This window comes from Caenorhabditis briggsae (genome assembly GCF_000004555.2).
Source record: "Caenorhabditis briggsae complete genome, chrIV, whole genome shotgun sequence".
In the NCBI taxonomy this organism is placed as follows: domain Eukaryota; kingdom Metazoa; phylum Nematoda; class Chromadorea; order Rhabditida; family Rhabditidae; genus Caenorhabditis; species Caenorhabditis briggsae.
The window spans coordinates 6,626,236-6,652,774 of record NC_013487.2 but is presented as its reverse complement, the minus strand read 5'-3'; the positions used below and the strand labels follow the sequence as shown (position 1 = coordinate 6,652,774).

Below are 26,539 nucleotides of genomic sequence, written 5' to 3'. Positions count from 1 at the left end.
CTCTTCCCCCACATCACCACTATTTTCTATGTACCCTTTTGGCCTGAATCGGGTCCTTATTTATTGAGATTTGACTATTATATTATTATTAAAATAAAAGATTTCAAATTATCTAGGTTTCTATACTGTTGCCTTTGGAAAGCTTGGTAAAATACAAAAATATTTACTAGTAATGGCCGAGTCGGGTGATAAGTGAGAGGGAATAAATGAACAAGATTTCAGATCGACTCATAAGTTCTGTGTAGAGAAGGGAAATATCATTACAATGAAATTAAAACAATACAATATGAGGAAAATGTGTGCTCTTTGAGATTTTGAAAATGGGATTATGAATGAATGATGCTCAAAATGTTTGGGGGAGAAAATAATTGAGATCTCTCTTCTCGAAAAGACAAATGATACATTAATAAATATTTTTTCGAAAAAGAAGATGGATGTATGGTACAGAGAATTGACAGGAAAGTGGGTTTTGCGAAGGGAGGAGGGATAAAAAATTTGAAATAATAAGATGGGCGGGTTGGTGGTGTTGATTACAAGGTGACCTTGTTGATTTTTACTTTCGAACGCCCGGCGATTCGTGTGTCAGCTTTTCGATATCGTGGAAGAAGACGGCGGTTCCACCAGAGACAGTCGGTATCACGTCACCCTGAAAATAATGAAATTTGAAAAAAGCAAATTGACAAAATCTGAGAAAGTGAAGGAAACTAAAGCTAGAAGAAATACACCGTTTTCATTAAAATACAGTTGTGAACTGTTTTCGGCAGAGAACTCAATTCATAGGGTTCGAACTGCTATGGTATGCTGTTGCGCTTTAATGAGAAGGTGACGTGGCAAAGTGTTAGGTCGTGAAAATCAACTGAATTGCAAGGAAATTGATATTTTAACAGTTTCAAACTTCGCCACATCACTTTGTCCATAAAGCGCAACATCATACCACAGTAGTTCGAGCCCTGTACTCATTTTACAATGTCATACTGTTTTAAACACTCTCGTGCAATTTCGAACCGAAAAAGATGAATATCAAAGCATAAAAAGAAAATAAATAATGACCATTTTAATGCAAAGAACATACAAAAAAAGCAAAACCCATCAAACACAGCACATTCCACTCCACAAAATCCACTCTTCCACCACTTCTCTTTTACTCATCCACCTCTTCATAATTCGAGTAAATAGTTATCGACTTAACATCAGAACAAGGTGAATACGAACTGCTTTGTGAGTCCTCGTTCCGAAGCCGTGGCAGCATGGAAGTCGTTGCCTGTCAGAATGCGTTAGTGGTGCAGTGTGTAATAGACGGACAATGATGGGTTTGATACGTAAAAAGTGATATGATACAGGGTGAATTGTTACAAAGTGAAATATACGATACGATAGAGCATGCTAAAGACGATAAGAAACAGAGGGTGTTACCTTGACTATATTGGTACTTATGTTGCCCTCTTGGTCGACTTCTTGATGAGTCAAACGATACTCGCCAGATTTATTCAGTTGGTGGAGCTGAAAATAAATGAAATTTTTATAAATTAGTATAACCGTTTTAGGTTACCTCTGGCTTTGTAGTTTTTATCGCGTTGCCTGGTGTGCGAGACTGGAGAACCGTTCCAGTTGGGACACGATGAACTGGCTGATGATCGAGAAGTCTTGAAGCTGATTTCGAGCGTCTCTGATACTTGGGATTCACGTATCCCTGTTGGCCGTTAGCTCCATTTGATGATGATCCACTTCCATTCACAGCGGTAGTGGAGACGGCAGCTTCGAGTCGCTTTCTGTAGACTGGAGCACGTCCAGGAGTCTGATATGGTGGCGGTGGAGTTTGCATCGGGGCACTTGGTTGAAGACCCATATTCTCTTGATCGAAACGAGAACGTAAAGAAGCGACCGATGGTGACGGATTGTCGATCAATTCACGGACATTTCGCATTGCCTTCTTCTGAGATTGAATGATCTTTCGATCCTCCATCTTTTGCTCGACAAGTTTCTCCATAGCCATCTGATTCTCTTGTTCTCCTTGTTCATACTTGGCTATACGTTCTTTCATCGAAGCACAATCTCTCTTGTATCGGCGACAGAATCCACGAAGCTTCTCAATTTCTTCGTCCTTATCGCTGAGTGTGTCTTTGAGACGAGCGATTTCCATGCGTTGGTAGTCAGCCTCCAACATGTATTGGCGGACCAGAGACAGAAGAGAAGACGATGCACCGTCATCTGAAGAATCCTGAAGAACAGAGAGCTTCCGGGCATAAATTCTCAACGATTCAACAGTGTCGTTATCGTTGTAATCTCTCAAGCAGAACGTTGGCGGGCATGGAGTCTCCGCGCGGTCAACATCAATCTGAACAGCTCCATCAAGTTCCGAATTCCATTGCGTGAAGAATGAATGCGGGATTCTATCGGTTGGCATTCTTTCCACTTGTTTTTTGACTTCAATCGTTTGAGATTCTTCTGCGAAGGCGAGGGCACTCAGGTTCTCATCATAATCTTCTGGCTTGGGATTCACGCAAATCACCATGCGAATTTTTCCGTTGCCCTCTAAATAGGTTCTAAACAAGTGAGTCAGCTTTGACTGACGGTATGGAACCTGCTCGATGTTGGAATTGCTCTTCTGATTACGTCGGAGAACATCGATGCATTGTCGAAGAGTCATGAGAGATTGATTGATCGAGTTTGCTTCGGCAAGTCGCTCTCCAACGTTCTGGGTACGCTTGGCTCTTTCGGATCCAGCCAAATCAACTAAACACAACTGTGAGACCACAATTTGAGTTGAGTCCATTTCTGGATAGACATTCTTTGCGTCGCGGGCTCTTGGAGCCATGACCAATTTGATGGTGAAAACGGAGTGAGATCGAGATGAGTCCTTGTTGAGAATTGTGGAAGAGACGCGACGGCGTTCCTCTCCAAGACAGAAAACTTCCAGAGCCTCCTCACTCGACGAGACTTCGACGTCTTTGGCACCATCCACATAGACTTGTTGCTGACGATCTTGACGGAGTTCTCTCTTCGTCAACACTCTGGAACTATGAATAGATGGTGAAAAAAAAAATTAACGACAACTTACGCATTCTTGGCGTCTTCCAGTAAATCGTAACAGTAGTTGTTGTAGATTTCCACATAGCTGACGAACACCGAGCATACCATATCATCGTTGTATCCGGATAGTTGGATAGCTTCATAGTATCGATCGGTTATTTCACGGGATGTAGAGAGACGATCGACAGCCATTTGGTGGCGTTTCATGTGAGCATCGAGTGTGGAACGAATCTCGAACGTATTGAGAGCCGCTGGATAGAAGACACACTTGTCGACACTGAAACGACAAAATGAACAAAACTCCCTAGCATTTAAATACTCACCGATTGTTAATGCTGTTGAAAATAACATCCAACGTTCTTGGCAGCAATCCTGTGTCACTTTCGGTTGGCTTTCCAGTCATCGTATAAGTTTTTCCCGATCCAGTGACTCCATAAGTGAACAACAGGGAATTCTGTCCTCGTAGAAGATTCAGAATCAAGTCTCTAGAAGTTTTCTCGAATACGACTTCCTGTCCGTCTGCTTCCGAAAAAACGTGCCCAAATCCGAAAACTTTCTCGACTTGTGGAGCATTCTCACGCCGGTATTGTGCGGGTGGCAACACGGTTTGCACGGAGGCATCATCAATTGCGATAAGACTCGGTGTCGAGCCAGAGTATGGGCACAAACGGCAGAAAACCTCTATGTTGTCTGTCTCGTCAAGTGAAAGCTTCTTGCGACGAACTTGATCTCGCGCTGGCGTTATTCCTCGTTTTCGTGTCGCCATTTTCTGGAAAAAAGACACCGATGAAAACTTGATAAAATTGAAGAAAGTGACAATTATAAAAGTTGAGAATTGCTAAATTAGTGAAAATTTAACGAATTTCAATGTAAAAACCAACAAAACCAAACAAAAACAAGCAACAGAGAACACATAAAATTCAAACTCGCGGTGGAAGAAAGAGGGGGGAGGTGCGCGGCGAGACCAGCCTGCGCGGATTAATCGATGTCCCTTTAAAACGCGTCTACGCCTCTCGCATCTGCGTGCGTTCTCCTAATCTCTCTGCTGAGTAGGAGAAGGGGATCTTCTGAAGCTGTTGTGTGCACAATTTTGCAAGAAAAAAAAGTTCGTCAAGAATTCATTGGAATCAGAAACAAGAAAAGCATTATTTAATATGGAACGCTTCAACATGATTTTTCAATGAATACCGTGTTTCAACAACAAATCCTCAGCTCAAAAATTCGTCGGATGTTTTGGAAACAATTTCTTATTCCAGACTTGAAAGTTATCACTCTGCACGTCATCTACCGATGAGCTCAAGATTCAGAAATCGCATCTTCTTTGGCTAAACTTTTTGGTATTCTTAATTATTCATAAATATGCATCTTTCTTTTCTCGCTCATCAAAGTCACTGATTTCAAAGAGTTATCGGCTTCAGCAGCTTAATGAGTGGGCGCCGAGTTGAGGAATCCTTTGGAAACTTCAGATGACGTGACTTCTTCTCGACTCATACTCCAAACAATCTTTACAGAAGTCGCTCACGAGGTTTATTACTCATTCAAGAGTTCTTTGTGAGGAGCTCCGCCGCAGAGTTCAAAAGTTTCTCGCCCACCTCAAACTTTAGGTTCCTGCAAAAAATTCCATTCAACTTTTTTTTCTCGGAAAGTTAACCTTTTTGAAATTCAGAACCCAAAAGGAAATTCATGCGGAAATTCAGTTCCTTCCATTGTTTTTTCACTTCATTGTCGAAAAGAAGTTTCGAAGAAAAGTGGGCGGTTGTTTTAAATAAGTCACACCCCCATTAAGAATTCTTCAAAGAGTACCGTATATAAATCAGAGGGCTTCAGTTCAGTTTTCAACGTCACTTTCATAAGGTTTTCCCCCGACTCCGCCCCCACTGCTTCCCATATATAAAAGGAAGAAGAGGGACAAATGACGAAAGGCTTCGATGGGATTTGTCTGGAAGTTTTATGAGTCAACTTAAAGCGATCTCATGGATTGGAGTTTCTTATTCTTTGCAAGTTTTGATTTTTGAGATCTTTTTGTTGTTGTGTTTATTCCTAGGTAAATAACTCTATTGTGTTAGGTTTAGTTGGTAAAGTGCAATTTGATGGATTTGAAGCAAAATGGACTATAACCGTATTTGCTCTAATAGAAGCCCAATCCGTCCACTTTGAGTTCAGTTATCTCGATTTCTGGGAAAGATATCGAAAAGTGGTTAACTAACAAAATGTTTATCATAATAACATCAACATTTTATCATTTGACAAATTTTTGATATCTTTCACATGAACCGAGATAATTGAACTTAAAGTGGACGGTTTTGGGTTCAATTAGAGCAAACATGGTATGTTCAAAATTTCAATTTTCTGGTGGAAAGAAGTAGTGTTTTAGGCAAAACATGAAATAGAAAAGTTGGAATCATATACTACAGTAAACATCCTCTAGAAATTCTATGAGTCCATCTTTTAATTTTAGTTTTTAAAAACCATTTTCTGGAAGTATTTGCCTACTGTTGAGTCTAGGAATCAAATTGCTCCTTTGAGAAATTGTTCCACAAGGTAAAGCTTCCCAAGAATGCTAAGTTCAAGAGAGCGTTCAATCCCTTTGTGTATTCTACAAATTTTGAAAATTTGTCTCAAATGAAGTCTGGCTTTCAAAGGTGCAATTTTACTGGAAACGGCTTTATAATTGCCTATAGACACCGCGGAACGTTGGCAAAACATTTCGTAGCAACAGCAAAATACAGTAAACATTCTAATATTAGGTTGGCGGGAAAGTCTTTGTCACTTTTTCAATAGTTTATTTCTCAAAGAAAAAATAACCGAATAATTAATTATATTGTCCATCATTATCAACAACATGTCTCCAACGTTCCCTCAATTTATGGATTCCATTGCGGTAGAATCCAGCCGGGCGTGAGGCAAAGTATTGTTTGAGTGCCGCTTCGACCGCTCCACGGGAATTGAAGCTTCTTCCTTCGAAGGCACGTGTCATATCGCCAAATAACCAATAGTCGGAAGGAGCAAGATCAGGAGAATACGGGGGGTGAGGGAGAACATTCCATCCATATCCCATCAGCTCCTGCTTCACTTGTTTCGAAACATGTGGGCGAGCGTTATCATGTTGATAGTACACTTTCTTGTCTTTCAGGGCCGAACGGTCGACTGCTTTCTTGAGGTTTCGTAGTTGAGTAGTGTAGAGGTCTCCAGTTATTGTTTTGCCCTCGGGCAGAAGTTCCCAGTAGATGGGGCCGTCCACTCCCCACCACACAGAGAGCATAACTTTTTTCGGATGAAGGTCGGGTTTGGGGACATCCTGTGGGCTCTCTCCTTCTCCAACCCACTGGGATTTCCTGTGGTGATTATCGTAGAAGACCCACTTCTCATCTCCGGTTATTAGCCGGTCCAGCCATCGATCGCCCGCGTGGAGGTGAGAAGAGTAATCGAATCGTCGACTCGGCGGTCAAGGTTGGCTTGAGTCAGGTGATGACGTATGAATCGACCAAAAAGTTTTCTCATTCCAAGAGACTTCAAACCTTCAAGGACTGTGCTATGGTGAACTCCGAATGTGACAGCTAGTTCACGGCTAGATTGAAATGGATCCGATTGCAATGCGTGCTTCAGCTTGTCCAAATCCAACTCACGGGGTCTCCCAGAGCGATCCTTTTCATCGAGCGAGAAGTCATCTTTTTCGAAACGATGGAACCAATTGCGAATAGTATTGTAGTGAGGGGCATGTGTGTTGTACACATTCTTCAAGAAAGTTTCCGAATCCTTCATCGTGGTGTGAGATAGGAAGAGGTAAATCAAAACATGTCTGATGTGAATAGCAGTGGGAACAAACATATCGTTTCAATTACAGATGAGGAGCAGGGAAGGAAATGGGGACTTGTTTATATGGAAGGTTCTTATCACCTTGTTATTCACTAGAGTCGATATCATACACAGCCTCCATATACGAGAACAGTGATTAAACAAACAGAGTGACAAAGACTTTCCCGCCAACCTAATAGAAGACCATCCTATAATTTTACTTTAAGTTCAATCATCTCAGTCCCTTTGAAAGATATAAAAAATCTGTCAACGGATAAAATGTTTATTATAATTTCATCCACATTGTATCAGTTGAAAAACTTTTGATATTTTCCATAGGAACCGATATGATTGAGCTAAAAGTGCACGGATATTTTAGGCTTCTATTAGACCATTTACGGTTTCTCCTAGATCTAAAGTCTTCCGAGACTTCTTTTAAGTTATTAAAAAGCATTCAACACGATTCTGCCTTCTATTAGAGTGTTTACGGTAGCTTTTTCAAATGTTCAGTTGTTCAATAAAACAAAACTCTTTTCTTTGCAATTCCAATTCTTTCGAACTGCCATCTCCAGAATTCATAATTGAAAAATGTCAATCACAGAGAGCCGTCGGTTTATGCATTTTTCATCCCTCAATATGAATTGTAAAAGGGCATTTCTGTAATGTCCATTACCATTTTCGTCTTCCTCTTTTCTGATTAAAAAAAGAAGAAGGAATTTCATTATTGTGATTGTGTGGCGGGAATTTACATTGGTTATTCTTTTGGTGTGTTATGCACATAACCGTATGTAGTTTGAGTTAGGGATCTCTGATTTGCGCTAATAGAAGTCAACCATATCCGTGCACTTCGAGAACAATTCTCTTGATTTCTATGGTAATTATCAAAAGTCTGTAAACTGATAAATATTGGTAAAAGCAGGATGAATAAATTATCAGTTGACCACTTTTTGCTATCTTTTACTGGAACCGAGATAATTGAGCTCAAAGGAACTCAAAGGAGGTTCAAAGTTTCCGAACAAATAACCTTCTCTATTTTTGCAATTGATGACTTTTTCGTACAAATTCGTCCAAATAAAATATGGAACCAAATAGAAAACAACAAAATTGGCCCAATTTCATTCCTAACCTTCTTATGAGGAAGTTTACTGAAGATTGGTCAACTATAGTCTATAGAAAAAGAGTATTGCTTTTGAACCTAATCTCCGGAAAGTTTCAGAACAATTGAATCACTATGAAGCTATATTTTCAATCTCCAAATTTGAGTCTTGTTTGTTAAAATCAAACAAAAAATACAGCTTCATAGTGATGAAAATACAGCTTCATAGTGATTGTTCTGAAACATTCCGGAGATTAGGTTCAAAAGCAATGCTCTTTTTCTATAGACTATAGCTGACCAATCTTCAGTAAACTTCCTCATAAGGAGGTTAGAAATGAAATTGGGTCAATTTTGTTATTTTCTATTCGATTTCATATTTTATTTGGACGAATTTGTACGAAAAAGTCATCAATTGCAAAAATAGAGAAGGATATTTGTTCGGAAACTTTGAACCAATTTATCTCATTTCCTGTAAAAGATATAAGAAATTAGTTAACTGATAAAATGTTCATCACAATATCAGCAATATTTTATTAGTTTGCCCATTTTGATATCTTTCACAGGAACGGAGATAAATTGGCTCAAGGTGGAAAGTTAGAGGTCATTCTATTAGCTGGTTTACGGTAGTTTTATCTGTACTAAACTTTTTTAATGATTACTGTAGTCGAAGCATCAATTTTCTATTCCCAATACTTCTTTAAATTTGAGAGTCTCGATTAATTCTCCAAAAAAAAAATATTTTTCCCTATTTTCCTACTCTCTCCGGTTATTGTTATCCTGCTCTATTTTTTCATTTCAGAATTTCTCTCTTTTTTCTCTCTTCTGAATAATTGGATTTCTTCATCATCTTCTGCTTCATTTTTCTTCCTGAAATCCGCGCGTTCATACAATTTTTGAATTTCCGCTGAAATTTTGAATTTTTTCAGAGAACTATGCGTTTCTTCCAAGTCCTCTTGCTTGTCGTTCTCATCTCTGCCTTCACTATGGCACTTCCGTTCTTCAATTCACCAACTGTAAGTTTTCCGTTTTCTTGAAGATTCTGAATTCAACGTCTTCAGAGCCAAACCTATGGAGGTCAATGGCGTCAAATGTACACCGACGAGAGTCTCGACGTTCCACAGAACCCGCGATACATCATGTCGAATCGGATGCGTGGATAAATGATGCTGAAATTGATCTGCTGCTGAAACTTTTCTTTGAATAAAAAATTCTTGTTAATTAATTAATTAAAGCTGGTTTCATTTTTTAAAGGAAAACAGAGAAAAAAAGGATAAGAAAAATGGGATGAAAAGAGATACCACCGTGGTGTTGTTATTGTTAATATCTATATACTTAATTGATTGGGTCGGAAAAGATTAATATCAATTACATTGAAATAATGGAAAAAACCCAGAGTTCAAACTATTAAGATCCGAAAGATATTCAACAGGATGATTTTCTAAAATACGCTCTAAAGATACAATGTAAAACAATCAAAGAGCGACAAATTATTGCAAAAATTATTCCAAGAGTGAGAGAAGCAGCAGAGAATGATGGTGAAGAAACGCCACCCGAGATAGATAGAAATCAAGATTATAGAACAAAAAAGATGAAGAATTTAGAAGTGATTATTAAGAGAAATATGAATACTTTTTTAAAACTACCCGAGGGAAATTATTTAGGGGAAGGAAGGAGAGAGGGGGGCACAGAAAATACATGATTTGATAACGGAATACGAGATATATTTAATAGTTGGAAGCGTGTCGCATCGGTGGTCCTCGGCACTGGAGCGATGAGTATGAGAACATGAGACCCGTTGAATAGATGACTCCGTCTTCTCGAACCAGTGAAATTGGCACCTGGAAATTTAAGAATTGTTGTTGGGGAGACTAAAAACTACAAAATGTTCTCTTACCTCTACATCCATCGATTGCTTATTTGTGAACATCCAATGCGTCTGATCATTTCGAACTATCTGTGACGATGGAACCGAACACGAGATCTTCTCCTCACTCTCAAAAGTAGTTTCCATTCCTGTCGCTCCAAACCAGATCTTCAAATTTGGCTTAAAATCTCTTCCAGTTAACTCAATTCGAGACGCCTCATTGTGTCCATTCACTTCCAACGACGCGACAACTGGACACGGTGAGATTGGATTCGCCACTGCTCCCATCGCCTCGTAGAATCGATATTCGGCCTTGTCAGTCGAGATGATTGTCCACGCGGCACCATCGTTTATTTGATGCCTCGTATCACTGATTCGTGTCGCCTGGTGCTGGATGATCTTGTCATGGCTGAGACACAGGTACACTTGTTCGTTGTCCACCATTTGGAATGCACATTTGTGTAGCTGGGAGACTGGTTCTTCACTGCACGACGCATCCAGAATCACTTGCTGTTTATCGACTTTTCTGATTCTCAATCTGGGCAAGGCTATTCCAGTGACACTATCCACCAACTTCACCACACTTCCGTAGTACACAAAACCATCCTTGACAGTGAAGTTGTCCGGCTCGCCACGCTCGTCGTCAACTGAATCAGCTACAAGGAATTATAAATATGCTCAAAAGAATGAGAAACTTACAGAGATGGATAGTGAATGCTCCCCACTTTGTGGATGAAGCATGGAACGCGCCTCCTTCCACGTGGAGGTATCTCGTACTGACGGTTTGGGAACGAAGGCGATTGAAAAGAGCGACTTTGGTTCCGCTAGCAATGCACAGATATTTGCAATCGGTGTTTTTCATGCTCTGCTTCTTTTTCGACGGTTTCGAAATCACTTTGATTCTCTGTGACACAAATTGCCCGATTTCCATTCCACATCCGTAGAAGAACTGCGCATTCAAATCGAAATATTTTCTCTTATCAGAATCACTGATATAAAGGGTCTTGGCAGCACAGTAATCGTAAATATTCGGATCCTGTCTTGAATCACCCGGATGTCTCACTTTGCCAGTTGAAAAGTCCAGCTGTTGTCTTTCAGCGTTGTCGGATCCGATACCGATATAGGCGACGAGCTCGGTGGACTGTTGCTCTTGAACCGGATCGTTGTCCATGGCATTGAGAAGCTCTTTCTGGGATGAGGCTTTCAGTGATTTGTATAGGTCGAGGACTCGTTGCTTCTTGAGCTTCCATCCTTGCCCTATCAGATAGATGCATGGCGGTGGACAGAAGAATCTGAATGAAGAATAATTTGATACTACTGTAGCTTCCAGACTTTAATCTTCAGTAATTAAATTTTCCATTCCGCAATATGTATAAAATTAATTTTATTACCTATTTTTGAGTATTTTTGTAACTTTTGAATTACAAAATAGACAAAATTTCCTACAATTGTGTCTGAAAATCACATTTCTAGCGCTTTAGGAATCGAGATAGAACCGCTCCGATTTCGGGAGGCTAGATACGCAGATGACGAGACACGCTGCGTCTCTAACCTCGGAAACTTCGAATGACCGTATCTCGAGTTATAGATATGCTGGCAAGATGGTTTTTGGACAAAATTGCACGGTTTGAAATGGGTTTTCAGATTATTGAAGTAATGCTTTCCTACAGTAATCCCTGGGAAATTGTGCAAACTGTCGTACGTGTTTGCAGACAATTTCCTACCATGTTCGAGAATTGAGATTGTTTTCAGGAAGATCTTACATGTGTACTTCCATCCCACAACAACTTTTTAGGTCCTCGCACTCAATTAGTCTTATCCTCCGAATTCTAAATGCGCGAAATCACAGAAAAACCTTCTTAACGAGACCATATGCTTGTTCTCCTCTCTCCAGTTAAGCCCTTCTAATGTTACGTAACCCAAATCATGCTGCTGCTTCCCCAAAAGAAACACAATATTTAATGCAACACAAGTGGCAAACACAGTATTTATGTGTGTGTGTGTGTGTGTGTGCACTTATCGTCCAATTAGGAGAGATATGGCACTTAGAAAATGAGCAGTAAGTAGAGTACAAATCTATCCTGGACCTCCTAATTGACAGCTAGCTATGGAAAGAACACGTGGAAGTCCTTTTGGGGTACTTGAGAATGTGTTGGACACCAAGAAGAACATCTCCATGAGTTTTCGTGGGTCCTACTGTATCTTTCCCAGAATTTCTCATGATTTTCATGTCGACACCGTAGTCCCTACTGTATCTTTCATAGAACGAATTTCTCATGCGAACAAAAAACAGATCAGTTGAGAGTTCCCACGATACGTGTGATGTAGACACTCTCGCCATATATTTTTCCCAATTTCAGAGGAAAATGCCAAGGGAAAATTTTCTATACGAAATTTCGGATTTCTGATCTACCTACTGTGACTAACCTACAGTACCCCCACCCCCCTCCCCAAGACGCTGAGCTAATTGATACCTAGATGCACCTGCTTCAACAACAACACAACATATCTGTGTTTCTCCTTATAAGTGTATCAATTATGAGCAAATATTGAGTAGTTGGGTGCTTCTCACAAGCCAGCCAGCTGCCCTCTTTGATCTTCTAACTCACCGTTTCTCATTTCCATATGATTTCTGAGCGACTTTGGCGTGGAATATCGATATGATGCACTCGTAGGACTCCTTGTTCTTCAGAAAGTCAATCATTCGATCGCTGGAATATCTTAAAAAGGTGAAAGAACCAGACAGAATAGCTTACGTTGTCAATGATTGTGAAGTTCCACTGAGCATATTGTGAAGACCACCGAGCTTCGCTTGGAACGCCAGTTGATAGCTAGACATCGGATTGGTCACTGCAGAGGAAGGAGCACCGAAGCTAGACGTGGAGGTGTCCAGGAATGAAGAAGTGGTCGGTGTGGCTTGTCCGAGATTGTAGAATTGGTCGGCTGAAAATGTTTATTTTAAATTGAAAATAAGACTTATGAATATCTAATTGATAGCTCTCACCCCTTCCTATCTTCCCCCTATTTCTCCCAAAACGATTTGAGGCAGAAGAAGAAGAAGAAGAAGCTTCCCGAGAATACGCATGATATCTATTTGAGGCATTCACAAGAGACCCAGTGAACTCTGCTGCAACCGTAGTGGGTTGTGTAGCAAAACTAGTGAAATTGAACCCAAATGGGTTGTTTGAAGTAGCTGAGAAATTCATTGCTGGAGGGAACGTCGGTGCGAATGGTCCCATTTGGAAGAATCCAGGAGCACCGAATGGAATATTATGATATGGTGAAGGAGCTCTTTGAAATGGAGTGTTACCGATAGTAGCGATAACTGTATCCTCTGATTTAATCAACGGACGCTCACTGGTTACTGTGGTAACCGTCGGTGTGGATGTTCCAAGACCATAATAGTAGGGATTACAGGAACCGTACGAGTTGAACATTATTTTGAATAGAATAGCAGAGGAAGAGCCTCTTCCCGAGAGGTGATGATGGGAATCAAAAGTAGGTAAAATGCCACGATGGGAAACCAGCGAAAAGCAACAATACCTCACATACACTCTCTCACCTTTTCAATATGTATGTGAGAGAGAGAGAGAATGAGATGCGAATGATAGTGTCGAGGTGATGTGGGTGGCGCCCCAAAAAAGCAGCCGATGTGCATAATTTTTTGAGGGGATGAAGCCGCCTCATAAAACGGTACACAAATAGAGCGGGACCTCCTTGGAGAACGGATCATAAAAATCTTTGGGTTGGCTGAGAAGAAAAACTGATAAGAAGAAAAAGATGAGGATGTTTGAAAAAAACTGAGCAAACAATAGGTAGATTGCTTGTTAAGACATGAAGAATTTGAATACCGTAAACACTCTGATAGAACGCCACCCTTCTATTAGAGTGTTTACGGTATATGGAAATAGGGCAATAGGTAAGATCTAATTTGAATGAATCTAGAAACAGGAATTCGATATCACACGTTTCTCAAATAAATATATTATTATTATCGATATCGATTTCACAATTTGAATTTGTGTAGCTGAACTACAGTATCTCTAACTAGCATTGAGTCATCTTCCGGAAGCTTCGGAGCAATCTTTTCTCCGAAATCAAACTACACACTGACTTTTCTTCGAAGCTACCGTAATCCTACGAAATTTATCTATCGTTTTCCCTCTATTAGTAGCCTACCCAAACGGTCAACTTTGAGCTAACTTATTTCGATTCTAATGCGAGATATAAAAAATCTGTCAACTGATAAAATGTTGGTGATATTATGATAAGTATTTTATCAGTTGATAAAAGTTTGATATCTTTCATAGGAATCGAGATGATTGAGCTCAAATTTTAAGGTTTGGGTGGGCTTCTTTTCAAAGCTACCGTAATCCAGTCTTACAAAATTCTTCCATTTTCCATTTTGATACAAAAATCTACACAAACCTAGCTTGTTCTCATACAAGTATTACCCCACCCTGACCCCACTATTATTACGCCATCCTTTGGGAAGCGTCTCTATGAACTTTAGGCGACAGAACATTTCCGCAACAATAATCCAATTAGCCTCCCTCTTTACCACTTACCGAAGGTAGGTTGTCCATACCTGAGAAGATGACCCGGGAGAGGGGAATTGGCAGAGACACCAGTATTGCCATAAGTTATGATAAGTAGGCGGCATTTGCATTTGAAGCCACGAAGCATCAGCGCCACCGAAAGCGTGTGGTTGTTGAGGTGGAGGTGGTGGTGGTGGCGCATGATAGTAGTATGAATCAGCAGTAGGATAACACATCGAAGCAGCCGCGCTGAGTGCCGATGAAGAAGTATCGTATCCTCCAGATGAGATCATATCAGTCAGACTTCTGGATAGAAGACCATCATCACAATAGAGCGCTGATATGCTTGGTTTTTCATCAATCATCATTGTTAGATGATGAGGATGATGTTGCTGATGGATAGGAGCGGTAGCGGCAGCAGCCGCTACCGCAACAGTCGAAGCTGAAGCTTCGGAAGATACGACTGATGGGGACTGATGATAATCCATCCCGAGTCTCTTCCGAGCAACGATGGGACCGCGAGGGATGGGTGGCGCGTGAAAGTCGAGTCTTGAAGAGGGTCTTCCCGGCAGTGGAAGCTCGTCGTGGGATATCCGATGCGAAGATTCCCAGGGAAGAAAGAATAGTAGAAGTGGTGGTGGGATGGCTTGAAGGGAAAATGAAGAAGAAGGTGGTGGTTTTTCACTGGGGGTACTGCTGATGGGAGAACGACGAAGAAGCTGGTTGGCTGTCGAAGAGCACACAATGGAAAGGAAAGCGGGGTGGGAAAAACCGACCTTCTCTATATTTTTCCCTCTTCGGTTTTCTTAGTTTCTCCGATACTCCTCAATCGCCACGCCTCCCAAACACTCTCTTCATATCGTCTCTGGCTTTTCATGGTAGAGAAGCATGTGGAAAGACTGGAGAAGTGGGCGGAGTCAGAGTATCCAATCGGGGGAAGGGTGAGAGCAGCTGGAACAATTGAAACTGCGAACGACTGCTAATTGACATTAACGGAGACTGTCCATCGACTTCGAAGTTTACCACATTGTCTCCTGTGTCAAGCGTTTACTTCATAAACTTTCTCCCATTAATGCGTGTCTCCTCCTCTCTCTACAGTACCTGCATGTATACACAGATGATCCTTCTTTGTTTTGTGCCGCTGTCGGGAGTCTCATCGAAGGGATGGGAACAAAGTTATGGGATAGTGGTAGGACAAGAGCATCTCAAGTGATTCGGGTGTGTGAATCTTCGAGCTGTTGGCGAGCTTGGATAACATAGAAGTGTGAGATCACCACTGATTGTTTTTGATAACATAGCTGTTTGGAATCACCACCACCTCCTCTACATCAACAATAGAAGTGAGAGATTCCCGTCCGTGAGCGATAATCTCTGATAGCATGTGGTCTTGATTTAAAGATTTTCTGGTATTGGTGAAATTGGTTTGGATTCAGGTCGAAGACGTTGGTGTTGCAAACAGCTATCGTAGTTGACTTTTGTTTCTTGGTTACTGTAGGTCAAGACTAGACCCTCAAAAAGTTACTGTCGGACGAGACTCGAGATTCGAGACATCCAAATGCTTCATGAGATCCTTGTAACTTCAATTTTACTCCATACCAAACTTGTAGCATGACGGGCTGGTCCGGTCTGACCTGTTGCAATGCTCACTGCTCCCAGTTTCTTCCCTTATTGACCCAGTTAACATCGCTCAATTATCATTATAATCAGTATCAATGTACATATATTGAGTGGTGTCGAAACCCAAATAGAGACACCTCCTGGTACCTAGAAACAAACTGAACTGCAGGAGGTACAGTACTTCCTTTTTGTTTGAGCAAGTGGAACTTCTCACTTCTCTGATGATCTATTTCCTTGTGTCTCATTATGCGTGAGAAGCTGGAACATTGACTCTCTCCATTCCGTATGATCTTCTTCCACTCTTCAAATAGAAAAGGATGAGTACTGCTAAAAGTTCCCACATGAATATGGACACGTTATGCGATATTTTATGTACTTCGCCCTCTCGCTCCAGAACTATCAGTATCACTTTTGCTAGCGAATGTTTTCAGCCTTTCGTCATCACTTCCAGCTTCGGTGAAAAACTAGAAAACCCGAGATCGAATAAGGAAAGCATTTCGAGAAAGAGCTAAGCAGTCTCCGGCGCACGACGGCTCGAATCATCGATCGACGTGGGAAAATTCAAGAGAAGCGGGCTTATGAATTAGCCACCACCATTGCCAAACTGAAGCAATGTGGAGACACACAGCTCTCACATTCTCACCACTTCGGGCGGTTTTCAGTTTCCCAACTAACAAGGGAAAGGAATTTCGAGGAGGGGATGTGGAGAATTCTCGAGAGCCTTGGTGTCTTGGATCATGATTATTTCAGACGATTCTGTTTATGGGGAACTATAAATCACTATTTTGGATGGAGGGACGGTTTTTGAAATTTGATTTTTTTATCGGAGCAATTCGGAATTCTATTTTGAGCTCGATTATCTCGGTTCCTGGAAGAGATGTCAAAAATCATTCAACTGATAAAATGTTGCTGATATTATGATATACCTTTCATCAGTTGACGACTTTCTGATATCTTCTGTAGGAATCGAGATAATCGAGCTTAAAATACACTATAGGGTAGGCTTCGGTAAGAGCAAATATGGTAATTACATAAATTGCCTTGTCAAATGTCTGACTCGTGTCGGTTAACTCTAAAGACCATCAAACAAAGTTTGCACACAAGTTCGCGACCACCAAGGCGCCGGACCAGGAAAAGGATGATACGAGTGAAACGAGCCTATCATTTCAGTGCACACAAGAAAAAATCCATGAGTCAAGGGCGTGAACAAATCTTGAATGTGAGCTTCAGTCTACGGTTTTAAAATTAGGAATTAAAAAGGCCTGAAGGGTCAAAATTGACCATTTCAGGTCAGTGGTTTCAGGTCGATTCTAGACTAATTCTAACCGATTTTCATCGAATTTCAGATTTTCAAATTCAATTTTGAACCAATCCAGACCAAAACTTGCGAACCGATTTTCAGCTACGACCACTACCGTAACCTAAAAACGTTTTCAGGATTCCTTTTTTTTAAATAATTTCCGTCTGATTTTTCCGAGAAAAGTCGGAAATTTGTAAAAATTTTGATAGAAGAATTTACTGAAAACTCACGAAACTCGAAAAAATGAATCCGAAAAAGTCTGAGGTTACGGTAGTTTTCGCTCTGGGACCTTCCACTTCTCCCATGTTAGGTTCCCCGAACTCAAAACACCTCTAAAACGATAAATTCCCTAACTTACAACTTTTCGGCGATTTCCCTTCTTCTCCACTCGTTGCTTGTGACGTTGACGCGAAACTCTCATCACTGTGATTACTTGTGTTCGGTGACAATCGCATTCGTTTCGCTGATGGAGAACCGTTTTCGGGGGTGGGAGACTTCTGAAAATCGGACTATAATTGAGAAAAGAATTCGGGTAAAATGAGTCATTGACTTACCGATATATCATCTAATTGAGGGAATAAGTTTCCTTGTTGCATTTGAATCGCCATCAACGCTTGAATCTGGAAATTAGAAATAGGTATATGAAAAAATAGGAATTGGGTAATCAATATGAACTGAGGGTGATTGAGTTATCGACTCTAGATACTAAACGAGTCAAAAGGTGTTCTAATCAATAGAAAACAGTTTTACTGAAGACAGTGTGGTCTCGTGAGAGTTGTGTGTTCCTGGGATATTAGTTGGAAACGTTACGAAATTATTGATTCAATCAATATCTTTAAAAACGAAGGAAACAAGGAGCTGAAAACTACGAATCTTATAACATACATTTCCTTTTGCTACTGGCAAAAATCGTTCCTTGCCAAAAAACTAACAATGTTGTGGGAGAGGGAATTCGAAAAAAACTACAGATTTTCATCGGCTGGGAAAACTCGAAAAATAATTGAAAGAATCATTGAAATATAATTTTTTAGCATCGATTGAAAAATTAGACGATTTTCGAACTTCTGAAGGAATTCTCGGATCGAATTTATGTTTTGTGTAGATCAAAAATAGTCTAACAAGTCTGGAAATCAGAATTTCAAATTTTTGATGAGCTTTTTTTTTTTAAACCTCTCATATTTTTAATGAAAAAGAAAGATTTTTGAAAACCCAGAAAATCCGTGCTATATTTGAAAAAGAAGAGAAGTTTACTGAACGTGATGCTGAAAAAGATCAGTTTGAACCGGGAAAAAAAATTACAAGAAAAAAGAATATTTAGCACTCACTTGGGTTCAAGCGAGGGGGTCAGAAAGCGCGTCCCAGTAAATTTAGGAAAAATTCTAAACAACAGAGCGCGCATGAAAGCACACACAAAACAACGTTCCAATTTGGGACAGTTCGACCCCTTACCAGTTCGAATTTGTAACAGTTCAATTCTGTCCGCGTTCTGTTCTGGTAAGTGTGCGAAAAAAGGACTGTTCTGAATTGAATCAGTTCGATTTTAGGTATTTTCGATTTTGAAAACGTTCGAATTCGTCGTACCCCTTTCTTCTGGCCTACGAGTTTGCTGGGGCGCGCTTTCTGACCCTCTCGCTTGAACCCAAGTGAGCACTGTCAACTTCTGATTTGAGCAACGGCGATAAGCGAGATTTGAAAATAGTGGTCTATTGTGCTCCATTGAGAAACGAGTTTTTAAAACTATTTGACTTTGAAAAATTAGCGATTATTCGAGAGGAAATATTATTATTTTTAGATTCTCGCAAAACTTTTAGATACTTCATCTATTTTTGATGATCTTTTTTTGATTTTTACGATTTTCTGTCTGAAATTTGACATGATGGTATTCGCGAAGATTACCGTAGAAAAAAATTTGTAATTTTGCTTTAAATGTTCAATTGATTTTAAAATCTTCGAAAATCAAAAAATTGAAATGACTCCTCACCTGATGTAGTGCAACGATCTGACTCGGCGCGGCGGCGGCAGCCATCGGCGAGACCGACTGTATCATCGCTTCTGGAACTCGATTTCTCGGTGATTTCTATAGTTCACATATGCTGACGAACTTACCTATGAACTTATCCAGTTTGTGTCGGGGCTCACCAAGTCTGAAAGAACACAGAATAATTATACGCTTATTAGAAACCAAGTTTGCAAAAAACTGAAAAATGGGTCACTCCCGTCGGAAGAGGTAGGTTAGGTAGCAAGTGCTCCTTGAAAACGAAATGAAACGCGGGAGAAAAGCATCGGAATCGGGGTGTGTTTTTATCACCCACTATTCCCACAGGAGGGGCCTCCGATCATTAAAATGTTTCTTTTGGAAAAGAGAGGTAAACCGAGAGAATACGGTAAAAAAGGTAGAAGCACCCACACGAAAACACAATTTTGATGGTTTCGGAGATTTCATGATTGGTGGGTATGGTAGGGAAAAGGAAAGAAGAAGAAGCAGTCGAGAGAGCGGTAATAAATTGAGGATGATGAGCAAAGTTACAAGGAAAAAGTAGCTGAAATTGAGGAGCAGCCCCTCCTTAGCCTAACTAAGGACCTTAGGAGCAAACTACGAGCTTTTCAGGAGCTTCAAGCTAGGAGTTTGTAAAATGGAATAAAAGATAGATGACAGCGACAATGGATTTTTGGATAAAAAATGGATTCGGAGCCGCGATAGAAAAGTAAATTTCCAGTACTACTCTGATCTAATTTCGACGCCCTTTGCGGCTCAAAACTCGAAAGTGGGGCTCCGGGACGTTTCAGAACACGACGTTTCGGAACCCGACGTTTCGGAACCATGACGTTTCAGAACCCGACGTTTCGGAACCTTTTCTGCATTTTTTCATAGTGATTTTTGTACATAAAATGAGTATTGCTCATTTCCATTTGTTGTTTTTTTATTCGTTCTCATCTACCGTACCGTACCGTACCGTACAAATAATGATAGGTGATATCAAACAATGATTCACACTCGGAAACTCTCAAAAAATCGAAAAAAATTGACATTTTCGTAAACGGTGTCATTGCTGAACGTATGCAAAAATGAAACTCATATTCTCCGGCTAAATTTTTTTTGTACTTTTAGACATTGTTTTTTGTGAAAATTTCAATTTTTTTCGGTTTTTTGAAAATTTCCGAATATGAGCCTATCATTATTTGAAGTACGGTAGATGAGAACAAAAAAAAGCGAATTGAAATGAGCAATACTCATTTTATGTACAAAAACCACTATGAAAAAATGCAAAAAAGTTCTGAAACGTCGGGTTCTGAAACGTAACTGAGTACAAAAAAATCTAGATTTGGGTCCAACCGCGAATTTCGAAAAATTTAAAGGCGCATACCGTGATTTTGGTGTGAGGCTCTTTTAGGAATTTCGCTACAGGATCTAAGCTCCGCCCACTCTCGAATTTTCGAAATGGAAATTTTAAAACATTTTTTGCAAATTTTAAACTTTCAACTTCCTTGAATTTCAGTTCAAAAGTCCATCGAAATCACACGACGTCTTCTTCCGGTTCTTTTTCTCTGTTAAAAACAAAAAACAACATTCTACGGTCTTTTCCTTCTTCAGAATTCGATTTTGTCCGGTGATATCGCCATATCGTCCTCATTTTTTGGGTGTTTACAGTTAAACTCTATCCTTGCAAAAACATATATGAATGAATGGGGGAAACGACACGATCTACTGTTATCACTTGGGGAAATTAAATTGGTGTGAAGGTTATATTACAAAAGAGGCAAAAAGTGGTCAGTAGACAAGATGATGATAACGAACACTTCCTTCTTTTAGTTTTGCGGAAAAGAATTATCAAAACTATCCAAGAAAAAAATCAATTTTAACAGTGAGCGGAGGAGGAGGGAAAAAGAAAGAACAGTAGTTGATATAATGAATGTGAAAAACAGGTTTCCGAATGATATCAACTTGAACCTGCAACAGGGGGATTCCCCCGTTTTTCGCATGGGAAAAAGAGAGTTGGTGATAAGAAGTAGAGAGAAGAGAGAGGAGACAGGAGGAGTAATTAGTGATAGCAGAGAAATTTTGAAAAAAAGAAAGGATGAGACAAGTGAAAAGATATTGATCAGAAGATGATAATGATATGGTCAACTGGAAAGGACAGATTTGTAGGGAACTGGTGGGATAAAGATGGGTGATAGGGTAGAAAAAGAAGAATTTGCTCTAATAGAAGCCCACCCTTTACGAGAACGTTGAGCTCAATTATCTCGATTTCTACGAGAGATATCAAAAATCTGTCAACTGATAACATATTGGTGATATTATGATAAGTGAAAATATTTTGATATCTTTTGAAGGAACCGAGATAATTGAGCTTAAAGTGTATGTATTTCAGGCATATTTTGTCGATTTTTGCCAATTTTGACCGATTAAAAGATATTTTGTGTGAGTTTTTAGCATCGAAAAAAGGAAAATTCGATTTTTTTTTGAGCGATTTTTCAATAATTTTTAGCATTTTTAAGTTATTTTCGACCTGTTTTGAGCTATTTGTAACCATTTTGAGCTATTTTGAGTCACTTTCGGCTGATTTCGGACCATTTTTAGGCTAAATTCAGTTCCAAAAATAAGGAAAATTCGACATTTTAAACCGAAATTTTGGGGTTTTCAGACCATTTCCAACCTATTCAGAGCCATTTTTTGGTGGATTTCGGATAGTTATATTTAGCTCCGACAATAGGGAAAATTCGATTTTTTTTTGAGGTATTTTTCGGCCATTTTCTGTATTTCAGACATATTTTTAACCATTTTTAACCAATTTCGGATTACTTTTCAGCTAAATTTACCTCAAAAAATACGGAAATTTTTTGTATTTTTTATTGAACATTTAATTTTTGCGGCAACTTTCGACATTTATAAGGATTATTACACCGTTTTTGACACATTTTTAGCTATTTCGGACTATATTTTGGCTATATTCAGCAAACAAATAGGGGAAATTCGACATTTTTAATTGAAATTTCGATTTTTGGAGAAATTCTTCGACAATTTTATGGATTTTTAGAAAATTTCCGGCCTATGTTGAGCCAGTTTCGGGTGATTTTAGACCATTTAGCTTTAAAAATAGAGAATATTCGACATTTTTCCTGAAAATTAGATTTTTAGGAGCATTTTTCGTATACAGAACGTGCTAAAAAAGTCGGATAGGAGAAAAAAATCACGGATTTCAAAAATGAGGAAAACTGGATTCTTGATCCCTACTGAATTCCTGGAATAATTACTCAGCATTAGTAGACAAGCTAAGTTCCTTGACCTCCTTTATTCTAATATGAAGAAGTCTCGTATTCCCATAAACGCTTTTTTTGCTCTTGAAATAGATTATAATCTTACTATTAGAGCTGGTGCTGCCGTTTTTTTCTTGCTCAGGAGAGTAAAAAACTCTTAATCGCCGGAGTTTTCTTGGATTTATGTTGCCATTTGGCAGGTGCAAGGTGCGACAAGTCGCCCTCTCAAAAAATAGATTAGGTGTGAAATGAAAAAAATGAGTGCAAGAGCAGAATCATTGATAAGGTTTGAATGAATTGCTGTGATAGTGATTAGTTCCCCACGAAAAACAGTGTGTACAGTGAAGAATGGTTGTCACGGTATCGGAAAAGAGATAGGAGGAAAAAAGATGCACCATGAACACAGATACCCACATAAACACGCTCATAAAATTGTTGTATTGAATAGATGGAAAAGGCAAGGAGAGGCAAAAAACGGGGTCATGTTGGGTGGGTAATCGGTAAAAAAGAAGAGGAGCTGCTGAAGAGAAAGAAAATAATAATAAGAAATAGGAAGAATAAAATAAAGAAGAGGAAGAAGACGTGAGAAGCAACCTCCGCCGGAATGAAGGTAAATAGAAGGAATGGCGTTTTGGTAGTTTGTTGCAAAATTGATAACTTCGGGAGGTAAAATAACCAAAAACCGGACAATTTAGGAATGAGCAATGATCCGAAAACTAGGGATGACGACGAATTTCAAAAAAGTGGACCTAATTTGATCGAACGAAACTCTGAGAAGAAGAATCGTGAATATTCTATTCCGAATTTCGAGAAACGGCTCCGGGACATTTCGCAACTGCGACATTTCGCCACATTGATAATACAGGCGAATGGATAGGTTTAAGACTACAAAAACTGTTTTAGAGCTTTTCAAGTACGCTTTTTGTGATGGAACACAGCCTAAAATTCGAAGAAATATATAAAAATTGATGTTTGTAGTTGAAGAAATGAAAATAGGGAACTTTCGTGCTTTAAAACCATTTTTGTAATTTCTAACCTTTGCCAGTATCATCATGGTAGCGAAAAGTCGCAGTTGCGAAATGTCCCGGGCCATTATATCCAGTAATTCAGAACCGAATTCAAATATTGAAACTCAGAATACCGTAAGCATTTCAATAATGAATTCTGAATTGCAGATCAGCCCAGAAAGGCTATGAAGCCAGTTCGAAAAATCGGAAATTTCAAAGTTGAAGATTTCGAAACCTGCAGATTTAAGAGGAGAGCTTCTCGAGGAGGCGGTGCTCAGTTGTTCATTTCTGGGTGCATTGAAGCGAATTCTTCAAAAACGAAACCTATAACACGGAAGGAAAAGTTTCATAAAAAGTGTGGAAAAATTGGTTCCAATTTTACCATAAAATCTGTAATAGAAGGGCTCTCACACTATCAACTTTGAGCTCAATTATATCAATTCCCATGCAAGCTATCAACAATCTGTTAACTGATAAAATGTTCATGATATTATGATAAACAATTTGTCAGTTGACAACTTTTTAATATCTTTGACCGGAGCCGGGATATATTGGCTCAAAGTAAAAGGTGAAGGGAGCCTTTCTATTGCAGGTTTTACGTTAATAGCACTAGGAATCAATCGTAAATTATGCCAGGAATGACTTTCTCTAGTTTACGGAAGAACAGCTAGCCAAGGGAATCATCATAAATCTCTGCGGTAATAATAGTACTGGATTACTGTATATAATCTCTTGTGTCAACGTCGTCGTCTCCTTTTGATTTGTATGGGAAACGTACGATTCTGGTGAGAAAAAGTTGTAAGAAGTATTAGAACTGGTACTTCTCACACTGACCATCACACCTCACAAGGGGAGGGAGTCATGACATTTTTCGAATGTATACCAGCTAAACAAATATGGAAATCAATGTGTGAGAATGGGAAAAACGAGAAGAAAACCATTTTTCTCTCTCCTTCGAGAGAGAGAGAGAGAGAGAGAGAGAGAGAGTCTGGGATGGGAAAAGGTTTTTCGAGAACGGCAGAGAATCGGGAGAAAAGTGGGCGGAGCCTATTGTTGAGATAAGAGTTACTATCAGACGACGAGGAGGAATCAAAAATTTCCGATAGAGAAAATTTGAGCGGCTCATTATATTTGAAATGTGTGTGGGAATGGGCAGGTTCACATCGTTTTTTCCTCTCCCAGAGTACATTAAAAAGTAAGTGCCATTGTTAACTCAATTGGTTGGGAAACGATTCTGTTGTTGTCATTGGGAAGAGATTATTGTAGGAATTTGAAAACGAGATGAGCAAGAGCAACTTCCTTGAATCTGAAATCTGCTTCTTCCCACTAATTTGAGCATTCCCTTCTCCAATTTCTAGGGTCTTCCCTCTCTCTTTAGGGGGTTTCCCAGGCAGGCATCATTTGTATTACGTGTTGTCTTTGCCAGTTTGAATATTGTATGTTCCCACAGAGACGCAGTGAAACAAAGGATCAAAGTTAATGAGAGAGTGAGGACACTGACGGTATCTCTTGCGCCGTTTCTTATCAGTTGGGAGAGGAATACTGTAGTTCGGCTCTTCTAGAGGCTAGAAACTCGGGAGAAAAACGAAACAATTGGCCTAAAACTTTTAACGTGTGGATTCATGGGAAGTATCGTGGGAAAAACATGTCGGGGGGGGAGGAAAAAAAGGTTGGCCTTGTGGGCTGTGTGTCGGTGTGGTCGGTCGGGTTCTTCGGGGTGCCCCCAGACGAAGGAAAGGAAAAAAGGGAGAATATAGGGAGGAGAGGACACACTTCTCATGTCTCTGCTACTCTTCGTCTCATATGCTCTTTTATTAGGAGTAGGGTGGGGGGACGGCCTCCGGGCATTCTCTCACACTCACCCAGGCACACACAATGTGTGAGAAAAGAAGATAGAAGAGAAAAACGGAAAGGAGAGAGGAGAGGAAAAAAAAGTGGGAGGGAACTGGTGGTGGGAAAAACGAGCGTGGGAAAGTGTCGGCGGCGGCGGCCGATGACGGGGAGGACGGAGGAGAGGACGGCCGAAAAAGATGGACGGACATTGGAAATAGTAAAGAAACTGGTGAGAGAGGAATTGTGTGGGACCCCAGCTGATGGGAAACCACAAAATTTTGTGTTGGCTTGGGTTCTCAGATGCTACCAGATGAGAACGAATGCTTCCGATTTCTTTATTTCGATGAAGTGTCCTGCCAGACACTTAAAGGGACAGTTCTTAGAAAATAGAAGATTAATAAATGGTAGAGAAACTCCTTCGGTCGCGCCCCACAACGACAACTACAGTAACCCAAAAATATTTATATCTTTAGAATTTTTCGTTTTTGACTGTTTTCCGTCGAATTCTCCGTTTTTTTTTCCAAATAATGTCGAAAAATAAAAATTAACATGGTCAAAATTTTTAATTTTCTACCTATTGGGAAAAAAAATAACAGAAAAACCGACAAAAATCTGTAAAATCGGGAAAATGAATCCGGAAAATACATGTACCGTAAAACCTGCATTAAAAGGACCCCTTTAATAAGGGGCCTCTGAAAGGGGCTTAGAACAATGTGTTGTTTGAAGGGCCCTCCGGAGGTGTCTTGGAACAATAGAAGGACCTGCCCTTCTAATACAGGTGTTACGGTGTTTTTAGATTACTGTAGTCGTCGTTGTGGGACCTTCGGTCAGTTACACCGTCGTTTCTCTTCCACAGCTCCGATTGTTTTGTACCAATAATAATATTCTGGATAGAAAATTCTATTCGAAATTGAAAAAATTCTATAAAAACCCAAAGCGTTGCAAAAACGCTGCAGGTGGTTTTGAAACATCTGCGATTGTCGGATTGCGCAGGAAGGGACAAATTGAGCAAAGGCTATGACGACTACTGTAATTCAGAACAAATCGGTAAAAACCGAAACCTCGAACCGGCAAAGTATCAGAAAACAGTAAGTCACACGAAAAAACATGGGTGGATCCCAATGAGAAAAAGGGAACATACCTCTCTTTTCTCTCTCTCTCTCTCTCTCTCTCTCTCTCTCTCTCTCTCTCTCTCTCTCTCTC

General features: G+C 39.9%; 4 protein-coding genes across 4 annotated transcripts; 1 reads left to right on the top strand and 3 right to left on the bottom strand.

The window, feature by feature from the left end:
• Window positions 1-553: 553 nt before the first annotated feature.
• On the bottom strand, window positions 554-3,796 carry Cbr-zen-4 (the record flags this gene model as incomplete). Its single annotated transcript, XM_045235366.1, has 5 exons — window positions 554-646; window positions 1,414-1,500; window positions 1,550-3,017; window positions 3,059-3,307; window positions 3,354-3,796. The coding sequence occupies 5 exons, from the start codon at window positions 3,794-3,796 to the stop codon at window positions 554-556; spliced, it is 2,340 nt and encodes a 779-aa protein (XP_045092972.1).
• Window positions 3,797-8,853: 5,057 nt separating this feature from the next.
• On the top strand, window positions 8,854-9,081 carry CBG05521 (the record flags this gene model as incomplete). The annotated part of the gene is made up of 2 exons (XM_002633588.1): window positions 8,854-8,934; window positions 8,980-9,081. 2 exons carry the CDS (start codon window positions 8,854-8,856, stop codon window positions 9,079-9,081), a joined length of 183 nt encoding a protein of 60 aa, XP_002633634.1.
• Window positions 9,082-9,645: 564 nt separating this feature from the next.
• Cbr-lag-1 lies at window positions 9,646-13,222 on the bottom strand (the record flags this gene model as incomplete). The annotated part of the gene is made up of 6 exons (XM_002633589.1): window positions 9,646-9,759; window positions 9,816-10,432; window positions 10,485-11,077; window positions 12,395-12,496; window positions 12,542-12,728; window positions 12,790-13,222. The coding sequence occupies 6 exons, from the start codon at window positions 13,220-13,222 to the stop codon at window positions 9,646-9,648; spliced, it is 2,046 nt and encodes a 681-aa protein (XP_002633635.1).
• Window positions 13,223-14,349: 1,127 nt separating this feature from the next.
• CBG05523 lies at window positions 14,350-20,150 on the bottom strand (the record flags this gene model as incomplete). The annotated part of the gene is made up of 7 exons (XM_045235365.1): window positions 14,350-15,050; window positions 15,224-15,274; window positions 17,599-17,737; window positions 17,795-17,860; window positions 19,222-19,292; window positions 19,347-19,384; window positions 20,125-20,150. The coding sequence occupies 7 exons, from the start codon at window positions 20,148-20,150 to the stop codon at window positions 14,350-14,352; spliced, it is 1,092 nt and encodes a 363-aa protein (XP_045092973.1).
• Between the last annotated feature and the right edge of the window lie 6,389 nt (window positions 20,151-26,539).